At 42.4% G+C, this 27,600-nt stretch overlaps 1 protein-coding gene across 5 annotated transcripts in view; it reads left to right on the top strand.

Moving 5' to 3' along the window:
• Nucleotides 1-5,918: 5,918 nt before the first annotated feature.
• Nucleotides 5,919-27,600, top strand: part of LOC134525192 (very long chain fatty acid elongase 4-like) — a 60,486-nt gene continuing 38,804 nt past the window's right edge. For 2 of the 5 annotated variants that reach the window (XR_010073725.1, XR_010073724.1), the window contains exons 1-7: nucleotides 5,919-11,526; nucleotides 12,129-12,194; nucleotides 13,661-13,848; nucleotides 14,943-15,023; nucleotides 15,867-15,926; nucleotides 17,358-17,472; nucleotides 18,279-18,406. Coding sequence is in view for 3 of the 5 variants with exons in the window: in XM_063355823.1 (XP_063211893.1) it covers nucleotides 11,523-11,526; nucleotides 12,129-12,194; nucleotides 13,661-13,848; nucleotides 14,943-15,023; nucleotides 15,867-15,926; nucleotides 17,358-17,472; nucleotides 18,279-18,406; nucleotides 19,759-19,929 (813 nt within the window). In the remaining 2 variants the exon portion in view is untranslated. Of the gene's footprint in view, nucleotides 11,527-12,128; nucleotides 12,195-13,660; nucleotides 13,849-14,942; nucleotides 15,024-15,866; nucleotides 15,927-17,357; nucleotides 17,473-18,278; nucleotides 18,407-19,758; nucleotides 27,536-27,600 lie in introns of those variants that run through there. The other 3 variants (XM_063355823.1, XM_063355831.1, XM_063355815.1) reach the window with 3 other exon arrangements.

Here is a 27,600-nt window from a genome sequence, read left to right as displayed (position 1 = left end):
GACTGACATGGTATAACCAGGATCTAGGATCTCCAAATGCTGGTGCATGCCTTAGTCTCAGCATTCTACTATATTTATAAAGGAGTTAATGGTTCATTAAATATTGTTGATAGAAGTACTATATGTAAAAAAAGTGAAGAGTGTCAGAAGAGACTGAAGCTAGATAAACTATTCCACTCTTTTTCCCACTTAGGTGTTCTTTATTGGACAGTGGGATTCATCACTGGTCACTGCATTTTAGTGAAGTAGGCAAATTTGAGAGGCTTCAGAAGAGAACATACTCGGAAGTGAATACGTTACTGTAAGATGCATCCTCTTGTGCTTGAATTTCTTCAGATCCTCTTATCTCCACTTATCAGGCAGGGGAGGAAGTATCTACGTTGTTGAAGTTTGTCAGGTAGAGTAAAAAAGAACTTGCTCATCCTTTTATTGCTTTCTTTTGGTTTTCTCTGTTACACTCCTTTATCCTGTCCAGGGGATGTGTGAGTTTGGTACACAGAGCACCCACATTTCTCAAACATTCCCACTCACGATCCACAGTGAAATTCTAGTGACCTGCAGCCACGAACTTGGAAACAATCACTCTTTGTGTTACCTGTTTGTAGCTATGTTTGAAGACAAGTTCAATGTCTTTGGTGGCTGTCCAGTGAGATGAAATTCGGTGACCTACTGGAAATCATATACAGTTCAGGAAATTCTGTGGGAAAAGGGAAAAGTCCTACCATACTATTAAGTAGTACCTAGTTATGATAAAAAACTTCCTTCACTTATCCCAGTAGCCCAGTTGCAGGGCATCCTGCCGTTATTGCTAAGCCAACTCACACCAACATTTTAAAGAGATTGTTTTTGTAGCAGATCCAGCTGCTTAATGTTCCCAAGTACAGAAGAAGAGACTGTCGTGTCTGAGACACGAACAAAGGCTCATGGCTACATGGCAAAAAAAAAATGCTCAGCTAATAAAATAACTGGCATCAGTCCCTAGTCCACAACTGAGCCCTGGCATCTATGGCTGACTTCCAAGCAGCTCACAGGGAATGAATGTTTGCCTGAGATCTACATGATAGCTCTGATAATCCATTTAACTGATGTGTAAGGGACCCAACAGAAGTGATTTCCTGATACTGCCAAGGGGCAGGTTATTCTATTAATTTAGGACCACAACTGGTCTATCCTTTTTATGACTAATCAGTGCCTCTCGTGGGAGTGGAAACCTGCTTGCCTCCCCTCCACTGCTGAGTGAACTCCCTTGATGTATCACCACGTTCCCAGAATGACTGCAAGCACTTAGATGTCACTTTAGGCCCTTCACTCGTCACCTTTTACTGTGGCAGATGTTGTTTGGCTAAGCTGTTACTCCTGGGGAACAGGGCTGGGCAGACAAGGCTGTGAAATCCCAAAGCGAATCTATTTGTAAGTGGGTTGAGAGCGACCTACTGATGAATTATGTGGAGGGCGATTATGACACTGCACAAACCAGCCTAATCACTACTTCTGCTGGAAACATGACTTCACTATCAGAATCCTAAATGCATACCTTTGGATATGCTTTTGCAGGGAGCAGCAGGAAACCTTTAAATCTGTGCTTCTGCCTTACCTACTTAGTATAGAAATGGAACTATTAAATTGGGCTTCAGCACATTATTCTAATTTCAGTGCACAATTTCTTTAGTTCAAAGGAAGCCCGTGATCCATGTGAACATTTTTTGCAGAAACAGGTCCTTTTTATTCTATCTGCTTTCTTTATATCATTCATTTGGGCATTGCTTGCTATACAGTCATTATATCATGTTTTAATTATCTAAATCTCTTCATGACAAAAAGGCTTCCTTGATATGCTAGGCATGAAGGGAACAAGTTGTACACCATCCACTTTTTTAACGAACAAATGAGACCGAGGTATGTGATCTGCATGCTCAGAAATAGTCTTTCTTTCCAACGTCAGCATCTGCTTTGTATTGCATTGTATCTCCTGTGGCAGAGATCAGCATTTTCCTCTCAGGAGGGTAGTGGGTTGACTTCCAATTAGGAGTGTACACTATCATTAAGAGTGTGTTTCCTATACTGAAATATAGAAGATTGTGTCCCAAAGCACTGTAAGGCAACAAGGTCAAAACTGCAAGTCCAGGAGCACTTACAATCCTGACTTGATCAGTTACAAACTTCTTACAGTAGTTAAAATAGGAAGGAAGACTGAAGTATATTGCAGCTTGAGGTACACTGAGCTACCAAAGCAGGATGGCTAGTCTACATCATCACTCAGGATTTGGCTGATAGCCTGTAAATATGACAAGACCTATGACTATAGGCTAGGTTAAAATTCCCTAGTATGTAATGCTATTGAAGGGCAATGGAAAGCAGGATGTTTCCCATTGCTGCATACTGCAGCAGGAGGAGAGAGAATTCCTGCATTCCTCTGGCTAATTTCTTGTCACCTTTATGAGGACTGTACTGGCCAGCAGCAACAGTGACATTAATGATGCTACCCATGAACATATTGTCTTTTATCCGAAGATCTTTCAGCATATGTAAACAGTAATTAAGCTCCATAACACCTCAGGGAGTCACAAAGGATTCATGTCACTTTTAGGATGCAGCTCTGCAGCTGTTTGACTGCATATGGCCTTGCTAGTTATTGATTGATTCACCACGAGCCTAAGGAGTCTGCCAAAACTGGAGTCACAACTGCATCCGTTTTCTGCAATAAATGGAGGGGGAATAGCACTTTTTTTCCCCCAGTGATCATACACACTGTTTTCATTGCTGTGAAAGCAGTGTATAGAATCCAGCCCAAGTCCTCTCCAGTTAGGAAGTTGCCACTCTTTCAATTTGAAGGAAGGTATGATGCCTCAGTAAAGATTTCATGTCACTATGCCTTTTGTTATGAGTTATATTAACTCAAGACAAAGTCTTCTATTTCACATAGGCCATGCATAGATAGACGCTAAGGACGGGCAATAACAAAACTGAATCTTTTTTGCTATTGTAAATATAAGGCAATTTCAGGAATGTGTCTGCTGTATTCCAAACAGTAATTGCATTAGATGGACAGAGATCGGAACATTATGTACTACCTATTGGCTACACAATCCACCATTAGAAATTGGAAAGTTGAGTTGTTCACTTTCTGACTCCGATAAATATCTGCTCTGTTTGGCTTCCAGAACACCGGGAGCAGATGTACCAGATCATTAAAGGTGGAAAGAGGATTTTGCATCCTCAGCTTTTATTGCTACTATAAGTACTTTGGTAGTCACTGCATGGGGAATTGGACCCTGCAGAGCTTGCAATCTGCATGTTAGACACGATCAAGTGCTTTTCAGACATGGGCAGGATAAAGGTAGGAGTAGGCAAAATGGAAATAGAAAGTAAAGTCGTAAGAGTTAGGGAGACATCCTGGTTTGGCAGTTGCCTGTTGACCACCACGTGCCAGCAATTTGCAGGCATTAGTGTGAAAGATTTGAAGATGAAAAGGAGCGAGACATTTCCATGAGGAGGTTTCTCGAGGTGTAAGGCTGAAACAGAAGGGGATGAAAGCATGGTGGCATCACAGAGAGATTTGGGTAAGACTAATTTGATGTAGACATCTTTGCAGAGGGAAGATCATATGGGTATCTATCTGCTGGGTGAACAAGAAGAGGTAGAGATGTCTTAGACTTTCAGAATCCCCATGAGGCTGACAGATGTTGGTATGGCAATTCAGAGCATCTGATTTCAAAACCAGAATACATTTTTTGCTTCTAATGCCAGTATTTCAACTATGAGAGCAACTTCTTTCCTGTAGTGGGAACCCCAGTCATTTTTAGGTAGCCCACACAAAATCTGTGCACCGTTTATACCTCTTGTCAGCCTCTGAAGTAGCATCTAGTATGACTGGCATGTTTGATCAGGTAGGTCATATCTCTCTTCAGCCTCTGAAGTAGCATCTAGTATGACTGGCATGTTTGATCAGCTAGGTGCACACAGTGGAGGAATATCAGAAGGCACGGTACAGGCAGAAAAAATTAAAAAATCCCTTCTCCAATGGCAGTGGATGCTCAGTTGCAATTACTATTATGTACTTTCCCTTTGAAAGGAACAGCTGGTCAGAATTAATTTCTCAGTTCACTGCGGTTGGTTGTTTTGTGTGGGAGTGAAATGTAAGAACAAAAATTCTTAAAAGAATTGAAACATTCAAGTATTACAAAGAGAGAGGTTTATAAAGGTTTTGTATCCCCTTGATTTCACAGGGGAAAACAAGAAATAGGGCTCATCATTCCAGATCAGACAGTATGGTGGTGCAACCTGCCCTCCACCTCTCTTGGCCACTTGGTGCTTGGTGTGATTCCCCGTCCCTGGGCCACATATCAACCTAGAAGTCAGGCATGAATTGCAAAAGACAAAGGACCAGAGTGTTAAGGCACTCCCTTAACGCACCTGGCTTCTGCTTCCACTATTCCTTAGGAACGGTAATGGCAATCAATCACCCCCTGACAGCCTAGTACATCTCTACCTGGATCATGGCCAAAGGGAGGTGATACCAGAACTCCAAGATCTAGCAAGCTCTGGACTTGCACAACTGATGGAAAGTACCAGAATATTCCATCGTCTGAGTTGGGCTGGAGTAGAAAAATACCTGACGAAAGTCAATTATCTCCCTATAAGTAGCTATTCTAGAGAGACCCTTTGAGCTCTTCTGGATCACAGCAGGCTGTGATCAGCATCTCTCCTGAGTAGGGATGCTGCTCAGGTGGACACCTGGAGGATTAAAATGCCGGGGCAAGTCAACCCTCGAGTCTCAGTTATTGCCTGCTGAGGAATGCTGATGCATTGTGACTACACCAAACTTGAAGATGGAAATTTTAACTGTAGGCTAGCCTCTATTTCATCCACCTCTCTATGTACACATTAGCTCTTATGAGCATGGATGTTCTTATACTTTACTGGATCCAAATATCTCTCTGTGCCTCCGTAAAAAGGGGCACCTGTTGCCTAATTGGAGTCGTCTGTTGCGAAGGGACCTTTGGTCCTAGCAGTTAAAAACTCCTATGTGTGTGTGTGCACGACCGCTCAAGTGGTGTGTGTTTGTATGTTTGTGCTCATATGTGTATGTATTGATTTGGGAAACCTTATAGTAAGTTAGTGTGAATCACATCACCAGTCACAGTCCAACTCTGAAACAATACCGATTCAAGACACAACGAAAGGTCAGTAGATTTTGAGGTGAAAGTCAAAGGTTTCTGAGTTCTCTAGGCCTAAAAGTTGTTTGGGAATGCACTTTTGGAGATGGGTCTGCTTCAGGCTCCAACAACCAACACTGATGCTTGGTCACAAAAGCACATAATGAGAGAAGATTCTTACCTCAAATAACTGGTCAAGTAAGTAGGTAAGACTGACAAAAGGTGGGCATAGAAGCAACAAGGACTCAATTCAGATGCTGACACATAGGTATCTATTGCCTCTGGAGATGCCTTAAGATAGCTCTGATATCCATGTGGAGCTCCCAGATATGGCACAGAACCTGCAGGAATCCTTTGCAGGAGCAGCAGGAGATTAGGTGAGGTACCTTAGGGCACACTGAATGTCAATAGGTTCCTATGTGTGGGCAGCTGAATCAGTCCTTACAGCTCCCCTAAATATAATAGAAGCTAAATCAGATGTAGATACCTATAGGTAGACACCTAAATTTTGTATCATCTTGTAAGATGATTGCCATCTGAAATCAGTTGTCCAAGGTCACAAAGACAATAGCCTCAGAGCCAGAAGCAGAACCCTGTTCTTGCACCCAGATGGGCAGAATATGGCTGATATGGCTGTACACTAACTGCAGGTCACCTTCACCACGATCCTATGAGATAGGCAAGTTTTCCTTCTATTTTACAGATTTGGAAACTGAGGCATAGGATGACTCTTCTGAGATGACAGGGTATGCCTCATATATCGTATGCAGAATAATGAAACTGAAAAATCTATGCTGGTAGAATTAAAATTCTGGGGTTTAAGACCATAATTTACGCAAGAGCTGCTGTAATCTTCCAGTCCTCTGCATAGAGACAGGCTGCTCAGTACCTCTGCCAAAACCTTTCTTCCTGTAATCTGTGCTAAACCTTCCAAGGTCTGTGCAATTGGTTGCATGGTGTGTAAGTGAGGCAATCAAGAAACAGAATCCCTGTGCCAGAAGGAGCTTCTTCCTTCAACTGCTTCACTGTGCATCTTAAGGGCTTCTGTTTGCTCTAAACATATATGGGTTTGGATTTTTCATGCACAAGACCTTTGTGGACTGGACCCAAATATACTGAAAAGTTTGGTTAGGTTTTCAGAGTGGTTTAATGATGGTTGATTGTCACCTAAAATCACTGTATTTCTCCAGAAACATATATGAGCTGGTAATTGCATATTAGCAAAACAAACTGAGTCATTCAATTATTATTCTGTAGGAAATTCTATTGCTGTAAAACCACCTATTATTATGTTACCCATTGTTGAGAGAATACTCATAAAAACAGCTGTTATTTATTTCTGTTGTTAGCAATTGAAAGTTGATGTGATTGTTAAAGAGCGTGAAGTAAGGGAGATTACATGAACCCTCCTCAACAAATAAGCTCATGAAGATGCCATTTCAGGAGTTCAGAGCTTTCTTTGGAGGATGGTCTTGCCAAGGATTAAGGTAGTGCTTCATCTGCTGGTAGTGTTGACAATCTAATCCTGTCCTTGAACTTCTTATTACTTAGGTACACCCACCCTAGGAGGTATGTTATTCCATAACTACCTGTAGACCTTGCTTAGCAAGAGTGCAGCTGTAGATATGAGCTGAATGAGAGATTTGGGTTCCTTCCTGTGCTGTGGCATCTGCAGCTCTGACATTTACATCTTTTTGAAGCATTTTTCCAGCTCCAGGACCCTCCATGCTAGATGAAGCTGGTCATGAAAGTGCCACCAGAGATGTATGCTGCAAACTAGTGGCGTACATCTTCCTTTGGACTTCATTCCTGATCAGGTGGCATCAGTTTCATACATAAGTTACAAGTAATTTTAAATATCTGCATATAAAACACTGATATGAATATCTGCATGCATAAAACACTTGAGAGATTTGGCTCAGTTTAATTGCATATGAGATGAATTTGATGCCATTCGAGTTTTCCAAGGGCCAGGTATATGCAAATTTTAGAAGGTATCTGGCCACCTCAGATCTTTAAATGTGTGCTGGTAGCTAAGGTTGTGGTGCCTTAACTGGTTAGATATTCTTAGACCCAACTTAAAATTCCTGCTGCTATTATTTGGTGTTTTGTTGATTTCAGCAGGCTGGCGATATCACTTGAAGGTGTGTTCTGCTACAGAAGAGATCTTGTCTGTCACTGGTTTCACTATCACCCCATGCATCCCTGCAGTTTAGAAGCTCATATAGAAAGTCAGTTTGCTTGATTGGTAAACTTAGTCATTTTTTTTCAGGCAGATTTCTTGTTGCTTATTGGTGTTGTATGAGCGTGGCTTATACCTTTGTAACATTGTGGAAATGAACAGAAATGGGATATCGGATCTAAGACTTTCCTGCCCTATAGGACTTGGCCTGGATTCGGCGGATAACTGAAGTAATAACATATCAATGGTTCAAAGATCAGATAAGTTAAAAATAGGTCTTAAATTTGGTGAAACAGTTTGATTAATAGCAAGAAGCAGTTCTCATTTTTCAAGCAATTTTATCTATATTAAAAGAAACTTTTTAGGTGGGTAAGTAATTTTGATCAAAGAGAGCTAAATTGCTATTGCTCACAGCTACAAAGAGCATTGCTACAAGAGATGAGGTTAGAACCCAGTAGGTTTTGGACTTCGACAAAGTACACCTCCTTCATATGAAGTGCCGGTAGGAAAAGCAAAGCACCCAGGCCTATCAGATCTGATAAGCCTCTGCTGTGGTGTTGAGAGCATATCCATGACGTAGCCTGGATATCCAGATAAAACTGGCCCACTGCTCCTTGTTTTTTTCAAGTGCTGAAACAGGTCTGTTTTGTTAATTTGTGCTTTTAGTACAGTTTTCTTCGGAAGGAACAGCAATCAGAGGACCAAATCACAAAACCTGCATCGTCTAGAAGCTCTCAAAATTGTTTACTGTTGGTATTTGTTATTGGTAATGATTTTGTGGCAAACACCCATGTTACATGCAGGAGATGCCCAGCTTTTAAAATAGTTAGAATATGCAATCTTTTAAATCTCTGATTGACTTATTTGAGCTGTCACATATTGTACATAACTGAGTTGCTTATTACTGTGGCATCCATGTTCCTGCAATACCCTTTTTTTTTTGACAAATCACTGAACGAAAAACCCAATTCACTTTGGCATTCAGAGCTCCCCTGATACTATTTCAGTGAAGGAGCAATGTTTTTTCTATTGAGTTTTGGCTGAAACTGAAGGCCCCAATGGCTTTTGTGTGTGGTCCCCACAGAGCTGCCCTCACAGTTGTACTCACATCCATCAAAGGACGCCCATTCTCGGAGTGTAAAAGTACCATGTTACTGATGTCATATCTCCATCTGCCAGCCATGCTAGTGAACACCTGCAACAGTACCACTGGGAATACTTCAGGAACAGGGCAGGTTTTAAAAAATGAAATACGGTTCATGTTTGGTTTTTTTTTATCATTTCAGTTCACATGAACAAATAAAATACTTTGCCTCAAATGCAATGTGTTTGTGAAAATTCACTTCAGCCAAATGTTTTTCACCAGGGTAAAAAAGTTTGATGGAAAAGTTTGTGTCTGTAATTCCGAGTCTTATACATCAATTTAAATAGTTCAACAAACATTACTTAAAGTTACCAGACAGGAGTAATAAAATACAGTCCCATCTACAGATAATAGACAGGTAGAAAGGGCTGGTCTGATTTATTACCTCCATTGATTCACACAGATAAATAATCAAATCTTTTTAAGGATTTGGGCACCAAAACTTTAGAAATTAAACCTGTTGGTTAATGAGCAAGTACAAACTTCAAGAAAGGGCCTTCATAGGAAGCTCTGCAAAAAATGGTATGTTCACTATCATTGTGTCCCTGAACCTGAATCGACAATCTGGATCAACAGAAAAAAAAAATCCAATATGTCACCAAAGGTCAGTCAAACCTTATCCTAAACTGGGTTGCCCTTCTGAGGCCCCCACCCCTACAACGCAAAGCCTACACCCTAAATAACCTTTTCCAAAAGTATCTGTTTAATTTCTTTCATAGTTGCCACAAGCCATGGAAACACAGTAGTTGTCCATCAGCATCAACAAGTGATGTGTTTCAACGAAAAACTACCACCACGTGGCATGTCTAATTATCCTGCTTTCAAAAGCTGATCTTTGGCATTTTGCCCTTCAACAGTATTTGTGATGTATCTAGTGACAGACACAATGCAGTGGTACATGGCATGATGCTACCCTCTTTTTTTCAGAGTTCTGCTAGTAAAATGTGCCCACTGGGAAAATAAGAGGGCGTATCTACACTGCAGGTGCAGGTGCACTTCAGGTGACCAAGCAGAACCCCATCATGTGGCTTTGCATTATTTCCTGGTGGGATGGGGCCCAGGTGCTGGTTCTGCGTTGGTACCTCCACGTGGGACTGACTCACACGCACTGCAATTACTGACTTGAGCCACTGCCGACTAAGGCTTTCTGTGTTTTTCCTTGATATGGTTGCTGGAGATCACGAAGTGGGAGACTTGGTATCACTGTCAAACTCCTCACAATTTTTTCATATATCTTTAAAAACAGTAAACGTGACTCCCCTAGGGACAGAGGCTGGATACGAAGGGGTGACTCCAGCTGACTGTGCTCTGCCCTCCCAGAGTGAGTGAGTGGATGGGTGTTCCCACCATTCTCTGCTCCCTCATTTTATGGTTTGGACTTACTTTGAATGCACAAAAGGCTCATTGACAGCCCCTTGTGATGGGCTGAAGGAGTGCTCCGAACAGACTGTTTTCCAGGGTCTTGTCCAGGCATGATTCCTCATCTTTTACTATTTGAAACGCTGTCATGGCATGTCCTGAAGAAAACTGCAGAAGAAATGCTGGCCTGGCTCCCACTTGGCCAGGCTCCCAAGCGTGACACTAAAGGTCAGTGGTTCACTCCTGGGGAATCCCAGTCCTCTTCCGCATTCGTTTTCCTCCTCTTTCCGGTCCCCTAATCTGATAAATCATGTGGGGAGAGGCAAGAGAGGGAGGGGGAGGAGTATGTGATGTAACCTCCACTCCGGCAAAGTTACGAGACAACACCACGGTGCCTGCAGCTCGCTGTGGTTTTACCAGTGGGTACTGCTGGGAGACCCTGAATCGTGCTTAAGAGGTGTGAAGACCCACCACCCCTGCGTGAGACCCAGCAGGTGACATACTCACCTCACCTGCAGAGAAGAAAGCCGAGGAAAAAGGCGCCTGCTTTTTTGAAGCTGCTTAATTGCAGCTTCTTGTTTTGCTGCCTGCCACATGCAGCCGGAGTGAGAGAAGCAGCGGCTGCGTGCTGAGGACGCCCCTGAAGAAAGGGAGGCGCGAAGCCAGCTGCACTGCTGGGGTAAGTCTGTTCCTGCTTCCTGGGTTTCCCCCTTCATTACAGGCTGACGGCTGGGGGGAGGCAGAGGAAGCGGAGTGGAGTGAGCTGGAATGCGTATGGATTGTTTGAGGGCATGTTAACCATATGAAATCCCTGCTGGATTGACTCTGAGCCAGCTGATAATCACTGTCTAATCTCTCTGCTGGCAGATTCGGCCCGGATTACAAGGGCGTGTGTCTCTGTGTCAGGCTGCGTATGACATGTGTTTGTGCTGAGGGTCTCGGGGTGCGTGTCAGAGAAACGCACCAAAAAGGGTTTTGACTGCAGTGATTGACTGCCGGAGAGAAATTTGGGCAAGTATGCTTCTGTCACCCACATGGTGCTGTATCTGCGGTCGCATGCCAGGCTGTGAGGTCTGCAGCCAGGGGGGCGTAGGTTTCGTTGCGTGTCACGTTTCACCAGAGTGAGTCTGTATACAACTAGGATACAGCAACGCCTTGTTAATTTGAACAGGTTTTATCCAGATGTGCAAAGTCAGAAGTACAGTTGGTAAACGGTGCCAGGCACGCTCTATGCACTTGTAGTTCCAGCAGAACTATGGGGTCTGGGTGTTAAGAAACTGTTCATATTAATAAGGCTCCACAAGACACATTTATACTGGTATAAGAGGCCTTATATTGGGCTACAGTTTTCTCTGCTGTGTATTGCACAAGCAGTAGTGCTGTTGCAGGAGCCCAGTGGGCACAGGAGAGTAGGGGACAGGTGCAAAGGAAGCGCAGCTACTCTTGTACTCAGCAGTCTGTTAGAAGTCAAAGGAGAAAATGTGCTTTTCTCTATACTGGGAGGAGATGAAACTGGAAGGAAGCTGGTCCTGTGTATTTGCTAACAGACAGAACTAGGGCAGATAACACAAGCTGTTGAAAGTAACCGCAGTAAAGTGTTTTCTAGGTGAACTTCCAAATGCCATTAAGAAGATCTCCCTGCTAAAGGAAAGAAGGGAAGAGGAGGAGCATCATATTATATATGAGTATGCTAATTTCATATACTATATTATAGAATATATACAAGATGAAGCAAAACAAACTTAACGTATAAACCGGGCCTCAGAAAGCCAAATGACCAACGTAACTCAGTTAACATCTCTGGAGTTGCAGCAGTACTGAATTAATCCCAAACTGCCTGCTAGCAGTGCGAATCTCCAAGAATGCCTGCAGAAGGATGCAGTTATGCCACCCGGTGTGTGTCCTTGTGTGAATGTTGTGCCTACACTGCTTTAGGAAAAAGTGCCACGTGACCAATTTCCCAACATGGTACACAGAGCTCTTGGCTCTGGTATTTTGCAGGCAGCTACTCAGAGTATTTTTAGAGGAGAAACTTCAACAAAATATCAAAAGCTGGAAATAGAAGTTAAGTAGCTAATCATTGCAGGGTGTTCTCTTCCTTCCTTTTTTAAACCTGACCCTAATTCTGGTACGAAATTTAAATTTCTACGGAGAGCAAACTATTTTCTTTTCGTTAGCTGTAATCCTGAGCCTTTGTCTAAGGAGGCTCCTTATTCAAGACTCAGTCAAGGCTAGGATAAAAGTGGTTAATCTGATCCTGGAGATGCTAATTTTAATTTCTTTCCAGAACTTGTGATGGCTTCAGTTTGGCAGAAAACTCAGCAATTCTACAACTGGATCATTGAAAATGGAGGTAGGTGTAAATGCTGTCTTAAATAGGAATTTCCACATAAATAGCGTGAACGTGAAGAACAAACCTTGAAGGACCACGATCCTCATATGAGCACACTTTTTTACATATGAGCACACTGAAAGGAGGTTGTAGAGAGGTGGGGGTTGGTCTCTTCTCCCAAGTAACAGGCGATAGGACAAGAGGAAATGGCCTCAAGTTGCACCAGGGGAAGTTGAGGTTGGATATTAGGAAAAATTTCTTCACTGAAAGGGTTGTCTTCAAGCTTTGTAACAGGCTGCCCAGGGAAGTGGAGGAGTTGCCATCCCTGGAGGTATTTAAAAGACATGTAGATGTAGTGCTGAGGGACATGGTTTAGTGGTAAATTGTCAGTGCTAGGTTAATGGTTGGACTTGATGATCTTAAAGGTCTCATCCCAGCCATAACAATTCTATGATTCTTGACACAGCCCATAATAGGAATAGTAAAGAACTGGAAGGTTTAGAAGGGATGGGGAGTAAGAGAGTCATGTGGACAGGGGTGGCATTTAAAAAAAAAAATACCCTGAGGTCCATGAGCTCACCAGTGAGCCAAGGACCAAAATTCAATAGAGGACTTCTGCGAGGATCCCAGGCCTAGAACAGTGAGAGGGGTCTAGGGCTTGGGGCTGGCAGGTCCAGAAGCAAAGGGAGATACTGAGGGAGTTTAGCAGAGCAATGACCAGAATGGGAATAGGAGATGAAAACATGAATGGGAACTGTGATGTTTTTGCAGATATCACGAATCCTGCAGTTCTGTGTGTCAAGGATGAGGCAGGTTTAGGAGGAGGTGGCATGACAGAAAATCCGTTGATCTTTCCTTTGCTGTAGGACTGAAGAGCAGTTTTAGCAGGGAAAAGTGTTTTTCCTGTGTCATTTTCCATTGAAATGGCGTGCTTTTAATAGAGTCAACCCTATGAGGAGATGTGAAAATGAAGGGGTGGAAAATTTCAGATGTCTTGAGCATTGTGGGGCAGGAAGGAAATAACACCAGTCATTGAAACAATTTTATTGTTTAGCTGTAAAGATTTACACTCCTGAAGCGCCAGGAACCGTTTGGTTTGTTCTGTGCATCCCTGCTGCTTGTCTCTTGAACTACTTCTTTTGCCCATGTGTGTGGGACAGTCTCACAGCCTGTGGTGGGGGCTCCAGGTCCTGACAAGAAAGGTCTGTTCCTTGCTGTGCTGCAGAGGGCTGGTGCTCAGCAGAGCAGTCTTCTAGTATTCCAGTCCCAAACTGAATGTCGTGCTGAAGCCTTTTAGCACAGTCTGGCACATGGAGCTCCAGGGGAGGAGAAGGACTGTGGTACTGCCTTGTACAGACACGTGAGACACCAATTTTCTTCCTGCCAGAGAGCATGCTGCAGAGACCATGCTAAAGGGAAGTAATTAAATGTATTTGCCCTACAGCGTATGTGATGTGCCAGCTTTGCCTGTGTGTTTTGCTTTTCAGATCCAAGGACAGATCCGTGGCCTCTGGTCTACTCTCCACTTCCAGTCACACTTCTCTTTGCCTTCTACCTCTTTGTTGTGGCTCTGGGGCCCTTCTGCATGCGTCAGCGGAAGCCACTGAAGCTGCGAGGCCTGCTGATTGCCTACAATCTAGCCATGATGACATTATCAAGCTACATGTTTTACGAGGTGAGGAGACGGGATTGGCTCCTAGGTAAGCATCCGGGAAGTGTCTGAAAGCCAGAGCCATTTCAACAGCTTTTGCTGATGGACTCTAATGAAGGGAGTGGGAGCTGACTTGGACATGTCCAGGTTTTGCTACAGGAAAAGCAGTATTGCCCCGTTGAAAGCATTATTTCCAAAGCATACCTCATTTCCTCTCATTTCTCAATCTTCCTCTCATTCATAAAATTAACATTGAAAGGTTCCCGACTGAATGAGTTGAAAGTTGAGATCTCCCTGGTAGACACAGAGCATACAGAGGATGTGGAAACTCCTCATTTCGTCTTGGGTCTGGCTGGTGAGGGACACATCTCTGAGAAAGAGAACTGCTTTTCTAGACTTACGCAGTCCTCCCCGAAAGTGCCAAGCACACTTCAGCTTCCTGCTGCTGAGAGTATCGATGACATTGTTTTCTGATTGTTCTCAGTACATAAGCCTGTCTACAAGCCTTTCCCTAGTTTGTGTAGGCCACTGAAAAGTCTTCAAGGGAACATGGCTGAATAGGTTTGAAAAAGCATTTTGATGTCGACAAACTTGCCCTTTTAGTTTATAACACAATCATTACATTTAGTTAAAGCAAATTGCAATATTTTTGAGCAAATACTACTCAATCGGAGGACAGGTATGAAAACTGCTTGTCTGTGCTTGGTTGTTCAGTTATACTGGTTACTCGGTCCAGGTTTTGTCTGTCCAATTAATAGGCAAATGCAACCAGCCAAAATAAAACAGTATGGAATCTTTGCAAAGGAAAACAGTGTAGTTTCAGAAAGATTCTGAAGCCTAGAATTCACTGTTCCTACTGAAGTGTTTTTGAGCACACCAGTGAATACATAAAGAGTTACAAATATGCCCATACCGAATTTTCTTTTTCAGATTCCAAACAGGATGTGAAGCACTTTGTTTTAGGTTTTTACTATTTGCTCCACTTTATAAATTACAGGGATTTTCTGTCAGTGAGTACTAGATTAATACCCTATTATTTTGGCATTAATAGGCACATCTTTTTGGAACAGATGGTGTTGAACAGAAAAGGGATCTCTATTGCTTTTCTTTTATTTCAGTTTCTGGTAACTTCAATCTTGGACGACTACAGCTACCTGTGCCAGCCAGTGGATTACAGCCGAAGTGAACTAGGAATGAGGGTACAGTTCTATACAAAGCTTGCCTTAGGCCCTGCTCCTCCCATGGGTATGCAGATTGTTTTGCTCATAAAGAAGGCTTTTACTCCAGTTTGTTGCTTGTAAAATCTATTTCACTGAATTGTCTGCTTCAACCGTTGTACTTTGCTTTAGTTGTCTATAAATCAATCATCTCAGTCAACATAGCCATCGAAGTTCCCTCTTTGATCACTGGAGAGAGGGTGATCCTACCATCTGAAGATAGATGTCTAGTGTAGATATTGCAAATTATGTCTGAAATATATGTGATTCTCCATTGACTATCTAAGGATTCTGGGTGATCACTATCAACACGAAAATCAATTTGCATGACATAAATCTTACTCAGCATTGCTTTTAGCGGAGGGCTTTGGCTAAAACTATTCCTTTTCTGGTCGTCACAGGGTGAGATGGTTCCCACCAGCTTCACCTTTCCAAAATACTGCATGAGTTTTTTGTTTGAATTCAAACCTATTATGCTTTGCTTCCAGATATAAATAGGCTTTGAACAGATGCAGTTTTTTTAATACTTGCCGTCAGGCTAGAAACAGTTTCTGAGCAGCTCACCCTTGCCTCATCAAAGAGCAAGCAAATCAGCAAACCAATCATCTGACCAGCCAAAGCAGCCCTGAATGCCTATCCTCCCCACAGATCAACAGGAAAAAAAAAAAAAAAGGCAACAGCCATAAAAAAAATCCCCTTAGTTTTTCCCTTTCGCTGTCGATCCCAGGTGGGAAGCCTTCACATAGTGCATAGTTGAAAATCTCAGGCAGTGAGACTGAACAGTGATTGCTTTGAGGTCTAACAGCTTTTCCTTGTGCTGCCCAGCAGATGGCAAGAGTGTGTTGGTGGTTCTTCTTCTCCAAAGTCATCGAGCTGCTTGATACGGTAAGGAGGACTCGGCTCCGCTCCATGGTGGGACTAGTGCTGTAAATAAATCGCTTCCTTGTCGGAAAGGGGCAGGGTGCCAAAAACTAGTGTCCTCAGTTGATCCTGTATTGATTTGGTTGATGCTTTTCAGTAAATGCTGTTTTCATGTGTTCTGCTCTGCCTGTTTGTGGGAATAAGGCTAATACTGTTAAAGAAGAGGGTTCAGCTTCATTGTGCTATTTTTTGACAGCATTTGGCCTGCAAGAGTCCAGCACCGCCACTGGCTATCATACTGCTAGGCTTCCTCAAAAGCTCCTTTCCAGAACAAAAGAACCACTGCTGTCCAGTTTGCTGGTCTTTGTCGCAGTGGCTGCACGCATTCGCTCCCCAGCACCCTTCCTGCGGGTGGGCATTCCCTCCTAACAACAGCGCTAGGGGAGGAGCTTTGATGGTGGCTATTGCCACATGGTCCCCCAAGTTATCAGCTACCAGTTGATTAAGGCTGCCAGACAGTATCCATCTGTCTGAATAATAGCGGTTAGCTGGGCAGTAAAGAAACTGGAAATGTACAAGTATGTGTCCCAGTATTTTTACTGCCACAGATAATCCCAAAGTTGTGGGTTAAAGGTTTGTGCCCTGTGTGAAATTGAAAGTTAACCTGAAGACAGTACCATTTTGTAGCTTGTCTTCAGGTGTCTTGTATTATAAATAGTTGACTGAACAAGGGAATCCCATCTCTCTGCTTGGTCAGCAGGAGTAAACTGTGTCCAAGCCTGTCTAAGACTTCACAGACTAGTGCTCTTTGGGGGATAAGTTGACAACACACTGTCTGAAAAGTGAATCAACATGTGGAGCCCTCCTAGGCCTATTTCCATCGGGTTGACCAATTTTGTCACTGTTTCCATCATCAACAAAAGCAGCTTTATGTCAGTCCTGAATCCCTGAAAAGCAGATTCACTTTGTATGTGTGTGTGTGTGCATGTGCGTGCTGAAATACAGTGACCTAACACGTATTCATCTGCCAACATAATTCTCTTTACTATGCAAATTCCAGAAGAGCTTGGGCATTCAACACAACACAACACTTTTTCTGTGGATCATTCTCTGGTACCAGTAAACATCTAACCCATGAACTGAAAAGGACCAGACACAAGCAGCTGCAAATTATATGGAAGCTCAGTCTGACACTCAAGTGTGTCTCCTTTGGACCTTGGGACCTGAATCCAAAGTTAAAAATTGCTGGGGTTCAGTGGAAGAAATTCTACCTTCCAGTTCTTCCCCATGCCAGATAATATACGATCTATTGCATGTGTTGAAATTCAGCAGTTTTTATCTGCAGCAGAGGAAATGGGTTTGGGAGATTCAGAATCATATTCATACCACATTTAGTGTAAAATCTTTTGTCTAAACACATCAATTCAAGATTTTACTTTGTCTCTCTTCTTTCAGGTTTTCTTTATTCTGCGCAAGAAACAAGAACAGGTGACTTTTCTGCATGTGTACCATCATGGCACGATGCTGTTCAACTGGTGGTCAGGGGTCAAATATGTGCCTGGAGGACAAGGTATGCTTCTGTAGAAAACCTTGTGTTTCAATTTTTCTTCTGCTGTGGAGATAGCATAAACAGTGCAGATGGCCTGACTGGCAGGTAGGGAGCTCACCTACTTCCAAAGGTGTGAAAAATACGTGTGTTTCAGTTGATACCATCTGCTCAGCTCTTTGGGCTATTTAGACTGCTATATTCACCGCCTCATCCAAAATGAGAATGTGCCACTCATTCCTTGTCCAAATCAAACAATAACATCATGTAGAAGGTCTACTTATATATCTCCACCCATACCAGTGCTCTCTCAGTCCCTGTTCAGCTGGGCCTGGTGCAGCAGCCCAGGTTCTAGCTCTCCTGCTCTGAATGGGTCCAGCCTAGTCCTCACTCCTTTTCTAGTCTGTATCCAGGCTGATTCTCCTTTTCGCCCCACCAAAGAGAAGCACCTGTAACTGACAGAGAGAACTAGACCACTATAGGTAGGCCCTATACAACATTCTGGGGTATTTCTTTTTTGGGAAGTCATTTTGACTACACGGTCTTGATACCAAAATGATATGAAATGCTTAGGTCAGAAGATCAAGAATTCTTTCCTCTGCCGTTGAAGCTCTCTTCTCTGTCTCTGAACACTAGATATGGGATGGAGATATTCTGAAAGGAGAAGGGAGAATATGACGTTCTTCCTAGGCAGAGTCTGGATTGAAGGTTCATGCATAGGTGTGATGTGATGTATTTTCACAGCATCATCGTAGTGGCTGTGAGCTCATCACAGGGTTAGTCTTAAATGGTTTGTGTGTCTTCTTCATCCTGTCTTCTTTACTCCTCAGCCTTCTTTATTGGGATGCTAAACTCCTTTGTACACATCTTCATGTACGGCTATTATGCCCTGGCCAGCCTGGGACCACAAATGCACCGTTACCTATGGTGGAAGCGTTACCTAACCATCATGCAGCTGGTAATTAATTTCATGTGTTTGTCTCTGCACTTCCATGTCTCGGGTGTGATGACCCCTGCTGTCTATCTCTGTCCCTCACTGGCTCAAGTCTTTCTGTTTGCTGCCTATGGAAATCACTGTGTCCTTAGGTGTCCCCATGTACCACTGCAAGATGTGAACTGATTGGTGACCTGCTCTGAATGGTACTCAAAAAACCAGCAAGAGGCCTTCAGTGACCATATCAGCTAATAAGTCCTCACCTGTGTAATGGGAAGGAGAGAGAAACATTAAAAATTACACATCTCTGTTTTCTGTTGTATATGGCAGGCTTTTACCCTCTAGAGCCCTGAAAACAGCTTGATTTTGAGAGGTGTGGGGCAGTAACTAGGGAAAACTTCGGATTCTCAGGAGGGCAGGAGAGTGGGCGGCCTTCATTCTGTTTCTTCAAAAAGGAAGAGTATGTCTAACTGTAGGCAGAGGCGAGTTAAAGAAAAATATGTGAGTTTTACTCTTTCTGTAGAGAATCCCTTTGGATTTTCTTTCCCTCATCTCTGAAGAGGTGACAAATCCTGACAACCCTATGGTTTTTCAAAGATACAGCATAAAAGCAATGTTCCAGACAAGGACAATGACTATAGTTAAGCATGTGGGAGAGTTAATTCCATACAAAGCGAGGTTTCGCAAACAAAAACTGCAGTTACCAGAGAAGAGGAAGAAGAGTTAGGGTATATGTAAAATAGTGGTGTACTGAAGGCTGGTCCAGAATTCTTATTTATACTTAATGGCAAAAGCAGAACAAGAAAGCATTGCATAAAGTGCAAAGGTATTTGTCATGCAAAATATAGCACAGGAAATCAGTTTTTATTTAACATATTTTCAGTAGGTGAAACTCATTGCTTCAGGATATTGAGACAGGTGAGTTAGTTAAAAGAAAAAAAAGGATTAATGTTTAAATTAATAGAAGTAGCATCTGTAGTTCTTCTATGTAAGCTAAAATACAAATCAAAATCTTTATGGGTATAGTAATATGATTACCATCAGCGAAGAGGAGTCTCCCACCTTTATTTTCCATATTCCAAGATCTCAGCTACTGGCCCATGGCAGAGAAGTGGCACAAGGGCAATGGTCTGCTTCTAGGTGGGAGAGGCTGGGTTCCAAACCTGCTCCTTGCAGCAGTGGGCAAGCCTCAATGTTTGGTGGACACGTGACAGCCTTTCATGTTGGGAAAACAGTGTTAGGCTTGAAAGTCAAGTTTTTCAGGGATGTCACTGCTAGTTTGTTGTGATACTTTTGGTGACGGACCAAACTGTCAGTTGAGGTATGTCTCATGTAGGATCCCTAATCTGGCTGCTTCTTTTTTCCCCCTCTTCCAGTGCCAGTTTGTAGCCATTGCTGCTCATTCTTCCTACAACCTCTTCACAGAATGCCCATTCCCTGATGGCTTCAACATTGCAGTCTTCCTCTACATTCTCAGCCTCATTGTTCTCTTCCTACACTTCTACTATCGGACCTACATTAGGGGAAAGCAGGAGAAGCTAACTTAAAGAAAATCAAAGAGGAGAGTGAGCGCAGTCCAATGAACCTGCACATTCACTGCTGCATCTAACATGACTGCATGAGGAAAATATATTTGGGGAGTGCGTGCAAGGCTTTTGTGTGCAGACTCGCGGTTGCCTTCAAATATCTTAAGTTAGGAAGAAAAAAGGAATGACATAAACTCAGGGACTAAGGTATTGAGGAGTACACTTAATTGAAACTGATGCAAAGCCAAGCCAAGTAGTCATCAACATAGCAGCCTTCATGAAATTAGCACCAGAAGATCTCCTCCTTTCCTTCTGTCTGTTAGTTCAGTTCACAAGGTCTACCATTCAGCCATGACTCCTTGTCTCATTTCTTAGGCTATAAAGGATTTTTTTGCATTTCTAAGACTCTATCAGTTTACTGTTCTAGATCAGGCAGGGTCAGGTGCCTCCAGCCTGAAAGCAGCGTCCAAGTAACAACAGCAGCCAGGAACTCACTGGAACTGCAGGATGCACTCACCTGTACGCTGCATCCCAGCCTTTCCTATTGAGAAAGCTCCCACTAGGACTGGGGTGAATTACAGATATATGGCCCTGATGGTTTGACTGTATATTAACATAAGCAGGAAGGAAACTGGACATTACATCCAACTGGACAGATGCCTCTGTTCCTTCACCATTCTGAAACTAAAGAAGGCATTATTAGCACTTTCATTGTAAGAAATAAACTAATGCATGATTCCATCACGTATCACTTTCTGGAATGCTTGTTTGCCTTTAGTTGTGCTCCTAACAATAGAGACCGTTTAATGCATGAAGACTACTTGGCATTCCTCCTTAGAGATGCTGTATTTTTTTAATAAAAAGAATAGATTGAGATTGCCTATTAATACCTTTTTCCCTCAGAGTTGTTGTTGTTGTTTATTATTATTGTCATAATTTTAAAATTTTGCTTCTCATCAAAGATAAAAAGTCTTACATCACTATAAGCAACCATGTCCGCTACCAATGTGTACGAGTATTAATACAATATGTATAAAGTCAATTCACTGGCTAGTGCAAAGATACATAGCTCCATTGACTTTATCATGTCCCTTATTGGCTCCTTTTTTGCTTCTAAATTGACTGCAACTAGAATTTGCCACTTACATTCATCTGCAGACAGTAAAATACTGTTAAAGTCCTGACCTGGTAGTGCTTTGAAAATGCTAAATTCCGATTTTAAACTACAATGTGATATTTATTGACTGCACTCTACTTTTGTTGATTAAAACTAGTATTATGGAGCAGTGATTTTTTTCACAGTTGAAACACAAAGCTCTTGAAGGAGAATATTAGAATTAGTAATTTGGATGCATTGCCATTGCCAAGCCAAATTCACCTCAAAAGTATGAAAGTCTAGCTCCTCTGGGAATGTTCAGATGCTACTCTGAACCTAGCAAATGGGCGTGCACAAAAGAAAAATTGTGTGCTCTACCCCAATCTGGAATTTAGTGGCTATGCAAAAGAAATGCAACTTGTTCATCATCGGTCTGTATTCACCTTTCCTTTCACCTTGCCAAGCCTTTCCTTTAGCTACTGCACGCACATGTATAAGATAAAACAGTATTCTTCCATTCCTTGCCCTCCTGCCCTTCACACACATACGCAAAGGATTCGTTTACATTACCACAGTGATACATCATAGATATAATTTCATTGATTTGAATAGTCTTTCTTCTGATTTTCACTGGTGAGTATGGAAGAAAATCCTGCTGTGTATCTAACATACTGTATTCTTGTTGAGGGCTTCCCCAGAGACCTCTCCAGTACTGAAGATTTAGTGCAAGTAAAGCTGTTTCATTACTCCTATGCGCTTAATGATTCACTTTTGGTCCCCTAGTTTCATAGTAGAGTGTACCTTCCTGCAGCTGGATAATTTATCTGTGCTTATAAAGAAATCTAATTAATTTAACTCTTTTTTCCTATATGTGAGGGGATCATGAGTACGTGTCAACCTTAGTTTCCCTTCACATAAGCTTTTTCAGATTGTAGTTACTAATTTCAAGGGCTTCACTAATAATTTTATACCAGAGTAAGCATCACATATTTTGATTTTCCTTGATTCATTCATAGTTCATGACTGCTTAAAAATTAGAAATGAGCAGGAAATTTGGATGTGATTAGTCAATATTTTTTGCAAATCCACTCCTTTTTAAAAAATATAAATTTGTAAACACATCATTTAGCTTTTTCTTAAGCAGCCTGTGAAGCTCAATTTGCGTCCGTGTATAACTGAGCTTCCTGCAATGGATTCTGGACTGTGACTGGCCACAGAGCTGGTAACAAAATACAAAAGTATGAATTTGCTACCTAACAACTTGAAGTAAGTGACTGATCCCCTAAATCACGTGCCAGTGTAACTATTTGTCCTAGACATGCAACCTTTGATCTATCTGTTCCACTCACAGCCTGAGTGAGTGGCCTGATCTTGCACTTTTGAACCAGTAAGAGCTTTTTGTCAGTGTGACTTCAATGGCCATAGGATGAAAATGAAGTATTTGCAGTTGGGTGATAAGAGGGGATCAAGTTTGCCCAGGAAGACCATGCTTTGCATACCTAAATATTGGTATGGAGTACAGCCATTACAAAAAGAATCAATGCAAACAAAATTCACTTGTGTGAGTACTTGCACTAGCAGTGAAGATTAAATTGCATAGTATAGCTGAGTGGCTCTGCAGGTCTTGATTCTTTCCTCCTTTTGATTGCGCTCACTTGTCTTCATTCTTCTGTTTTACACTGGGATATCACAGTTGGCATTGTCCACTTGGGGCATCCTGTTGTGACAAGAGCAAAAAGCCAAGAGTAGAGGTACATGTTCCTGGAGTTTAAAAGAGAATAAAGGCACAGAATGAGATTTTCCCTTTAAAATCAAGTCCCTAGAGTTAAAGATTACAGCACAATAAAGCACTGTAAGTCAAAAAGGCTGGGAATTACAAATGGCAAGTTTGGATGATTCATGCTATCTGGCAGAGTCCAAAGCTTTGCGGGTGAATTGAAAATACCCTGTCACAGCTGGATTTATAAAAACCTCTGGGCCAAATGCTGATTCCACCAATATCAATGAGAAAGCCCGCAGATTTCACTGGAAACAAGATAGCACAGCTGTGTGAAAAACAATGCACTCCGCTACAGGGCCTGGTTTGCGTGTGAGCAGACTGGAGTGTTTTTCAAGCTTAATAGATGACTTTTAAGGGCACGGTTGTGGGCAAGTTTCCCCCTTATAAAATGTGGGTCATTATATGTTCTTGGAGTAGTTTATATTCACAAGATGTAAAGCATAATGCAAGTAGTCTGTTTAAATGAATAAGCCTGATATCTGGTAGTGCTCAGCATCTTTTCTGCTGTTCAAGTCAATGTAAATTATGGATGTTCTGATCAAATTACTTTTGAATTAACCAGACCATTTACTCAATGCTTACTTTCTCTCTGAAGATAAATGAGAGGGATTCTCATTTTAATCAAAACAAAATACAGAAAAGAAAATCAATTACTATTTAATGTTTTTTCCATCAGTGTATGATGGAAAGTTTCCAGAGGAACTTGGGTTTAAAATGGCAAAATAATATAAAATGCAGGAACGTGGTTGGGGTTTAACTATCGGATTTTTATTATGTACTATCAGAAATTATGACAGTGTGTGTGGTTTTTCAAAAAAAGCAGAAGAATTACTCTAAACAACTAATTAAGCAAAACCAGAATGCAGTAGATTGCTTGTACAATAAATAAAAATCTGTTGATACAGATGTAAAACACCTCCAAGCCAAACATAAAAAAAGATCAGCCGACTCTATATATAGAACAGTGTGAATTTGCTGAATTCATTAATGAATAACTTCATGGATTAGGCCTTGATAGATGGAGTGCTCACATCCAGATGTTTACTGTGATTTGTCAATGGCCTTGTACTTAATCCTCCCGAACAGGAAATAAGAGTCTTTTCTCTGGGGTCTCCCTTGGGGACTGTGGCAGTCTCTCGCTGGCCTGAATCATCTCAACATAGGATCAGGCTGCTGGGGAATTAACCAAGTGGAGGAGGCACAGATTTGCCTTTAACCCCTTCGGTTTCTTCTCAGCCTCAGATGGCTTCCTTGCCATCTGCCATGATGGGAATGTTATTTAGTCATGGTGAATTAAAAAAGGAGTCACCCATGTCGTCCCGTGAGGCATATTTGTGGGGTCCCTGTCCCCACAAAATGTGTCAAAGCAGGCACGTCTAGTCCCACCGCCACTGATGGGGAGGGCTGAGGGCAGATCAAGCCTCTAGATGCTGGTGCATGCCTCTTCACATCTCAGCATCATATTTTTTATTTTGGTGAAGCTGCAGCGCCACAGCCACTGCCAGTGATAAGGGATGGCCCAAGAGGGAGTATTTGTGAAAAGACTGGATATCCCCAAGGTGTCCTTAGTCAGGTATGCCAGAGGGTGTGTAGTGTGTGTGTGTGTGTGTAGGTAGATGAACGCAGCCTCTGCAGACCACCTCTATTTCTCATTTCTCAACATGTGAGACACCCACATGGGATGGGTTACTCATTTTGCTGTGTGCAAGTGTCCCACTGAATGAGAGCTCCCAGCAGCCACACCACTGCCGCTCCTGCTATGTAATGATGTGTATTTGGTGCTGCTCATGAGCCCATGATGGCTTGGATCAGCCAGTTGTATCTGTCCCAGCACCCAAGAGCAGGGGCAGGTGAGAGAAAAGCTGAAGATGCAGCAGGGCTTTGGGTGGCAGTTACAGAAGTCTCATACCTGGTGCACATGATTACACTGGTCTGAGCACGGGCATGTATTATTCATGTCTCCTGCATGACGGCTGCACAGGGCAAAAGGATATGATCCTTCTTTTCTCCCCATGCAAGAGTTGGTAACGTAGCATTGGGGATGCAGCCTGCCTTTAGGCGAAGGCAGATAATCTCTAGCTTGGACAGTGTTTCTTCTTCTGCAATGCCTGTATGAACCTCTCATAGGCGCTAGGTGGTAAAGTAGGGAATCTTAAAAGATTCACCGTTGGGCAGCCCCTTGATGCTGCCTAACCAGGAGAGTCCCATTTATTAGCCGCCTGTCCTGCCTCAGGAGAAAACCTGCAAATGAGTCTGCAGGATAAGCCACTAATGGTGCTGTGTGGACAAGGTGGAGGGGGGGAAAGCAACACCCCAGTCACAGAGGATGACAAAAGGCATTATAACTGGATTAGAAGAACTGAGTGTCAGTGGGAACTGGAGAGAATGGCAAGTTTTGGTGTGGATGTGCTGGAATGTAAGGGACTGATTGCGTGTGTGCATGTGCTCAGGGCAGAAAATACTTCTTGCTAAAACACAAGTAGGGGGAGAAATAAATTCTTTGTCAAAGTATGCCTGGTTAAAATATTAGTAGGCTATTTCTTCAGCACTTGATACGTCCTGCTATTCTCCATGTTATATTTTCTCTCCAGGACCTTCACTTTCTTCGGTAGGACTGCTCTTCAAGAAACTGTTCAGTGTCTTTTCATCACATTCAAAAAATAAGGGATGCTAAATAAGAATTGCCATTTGAAATTCCCTGCTTGGAGTACATAGATGTTTCTTCCCCTTTAACATCATCCTTCCACTTTCTCTTCATCCCTTCTTCCCCTCTTCCTTTGTATGCAAATATACAGATACCATACTAGATTCTCAGAACTGTTAAAGCTGCAAAGAAAGTAGTTATATTCTACTCAAACACTATAGAGAGCAGCGATATTTTCCTGCTATATCAATTAATAATGTACAATTTCTTCATAGGGTTTTCAGTGAGGCTTTCAGCAAGGTGAATGGGGGCAAGTCTGTCTTTTTCTCCATACTTTAGCATTATCCCATCTGCCTGCAAATTGAGGACGCGAACACGCAACATTTGGAAGGGCTAGAAACTTGGGTTTAATCAAGGGCGAATTTAAAATCAGTGTAATCACTCCCGGGCGTCAGAGAAGTGCTGCTCCCCGTTGTTGATGAAGGAACGGCAGAATGGGTAAAACCGTTTGAGAGGCAGCAAGTTTAGCAGCCCTCTGTGCACTTTCTTCTACCCTGTACGGTGTCCATCAGCCTCCCTGGGCTGTGTCCCCAGAGGCTGTCTGCCACAGTCCTGAGGACGCCTACTGCATAGCAGAATTCTTGAAAGCGACTCGAGGAGTGGGAATTGAAGTGTAGGAAGAGGGTTGAGAATGGATGGGGTGAATTTTGTGAAAGAGGGGGGGGAGATCTATGATGGTTAGCATGTAAATGTCCATCTAGAGGGCTGGGGTTTGTTCTTGGGGCCTGTGGGGACTTGTCTAATGCAATGACAGGTCACATAAATGCAGGGTGATTGCAAGCAAAGGCAAAATGTAACCCTTGCGGGAGGAAGTCCCTGGAAGGGGGTTTTGCAGGTGCGGACAAGGGTGTATATGTTCAAACACATGCAGAAACAGCAGACTGAAACAAAAAAGTACAGAGGTGAGGGAGCAGGCACAGATGCTGGCAAGTCACCTGTTTTGTGTTGTGTTACTGGTTATATTCGTATGCAGATGAAAGCACAGATGAGCGTCTGTGGATGCCTGCCACTAGCCCTGTGGAAGGGACATACTCGCTGAGCAGACTCCAAAGGTGTTTGTTGTGATAGCCAGGTGCCACGGTTCCTGCCATGCAAGTTATTAATTTTGACTGGCGTTGCCTCCGGGAGATCTATATGAACTTGTCTAGGGATGTTTCCCCTTGAAATAAATGATTATTCCTGAGGCAAGGTTTGGAGGGAGAATATCTTGCATTAGAGGAGCTGACAGAGCTGGAAAACCAGAATAATTTTCCAGTTGTAATCGTCTGGTTATAATCCCTGACGTGCATGGGTAACAGATCAGCCGTTACTTGTTGGGGTGCACAGGTGTGTATGTATTTATTTCAGTGTTTGCTAGTCCCAAAGGGTATTATGCTACATTTTGCAGGTTTGATACATTATTCCATTAAATAACTATAAATCAAAGGGCAATTATTTTCAAAGGGCTCCTTTAGGAAACTTACCTGTAATTTTGCTTCTAGCAATTACTTGTGTGAGTAGAGTGGTCCTTTACTTCACCGGCACAGTGGTAAAACAGGTCAGTGATTCTGTGCTCAGTTCTCAGAGATAAATTATTGAATACGACCATGTCATGGGCAAATCATCACTTACAGTAACCATTTAATATGTTTTTTTTTATTTTGGCACTGTTTTTAATATCTTTGGGCATATTTCATACACAGAGATAATATTTTAAATTAAGTGAAGCTAGGTAAACTATTCGATGGAGCTATGAGTACTACCACAAGGATATAGTAAAAATGTCACTGCAGTGAAGCCAACTGGAAGGCAAAATGGTTTTTCACTTACTTTAGTATTTTCTATACTTGATTTTGTTAGAAACCCAGAAACTCCGCAAGAGTGGACTGGTATATATATGTATAGGTTTTAATCCTACAGTATTTGTATACGTTTAGGATATTCCCCTGTGGACCTTGAATAGAATAGATGAGTTCATGGTTTGAATATAGAAAATAAGATCTTAGCATTGATTGTATTACTGAGCTGTAATTGAAGTAATTGTGTAAAGCTGCTTCAATTCCTTTTCTCTAATAAAATATGCATCTGCTGAAATGTACCAGCCTTGGATGTGGGTTTAAGAATGCATCAAAG

Source organism: Chroicocephalus ridibundus, chromosome 1, assembly GCF_963924245.1.
Source record: "Chroicocephalus ridibundus chromosome 1, bChrRid1.1, whole genome shotgun sequence".
Taxonomy (NCBI): Eukaryota; Metazoa; Chordata; class Aves; order Charadriiformes; family Laridae; genus Chroicocephalus; species Chroicocephalus ridibundus.
This window is presented reverse-complemented; position numbering and strand designations above follow the sequence as displayed.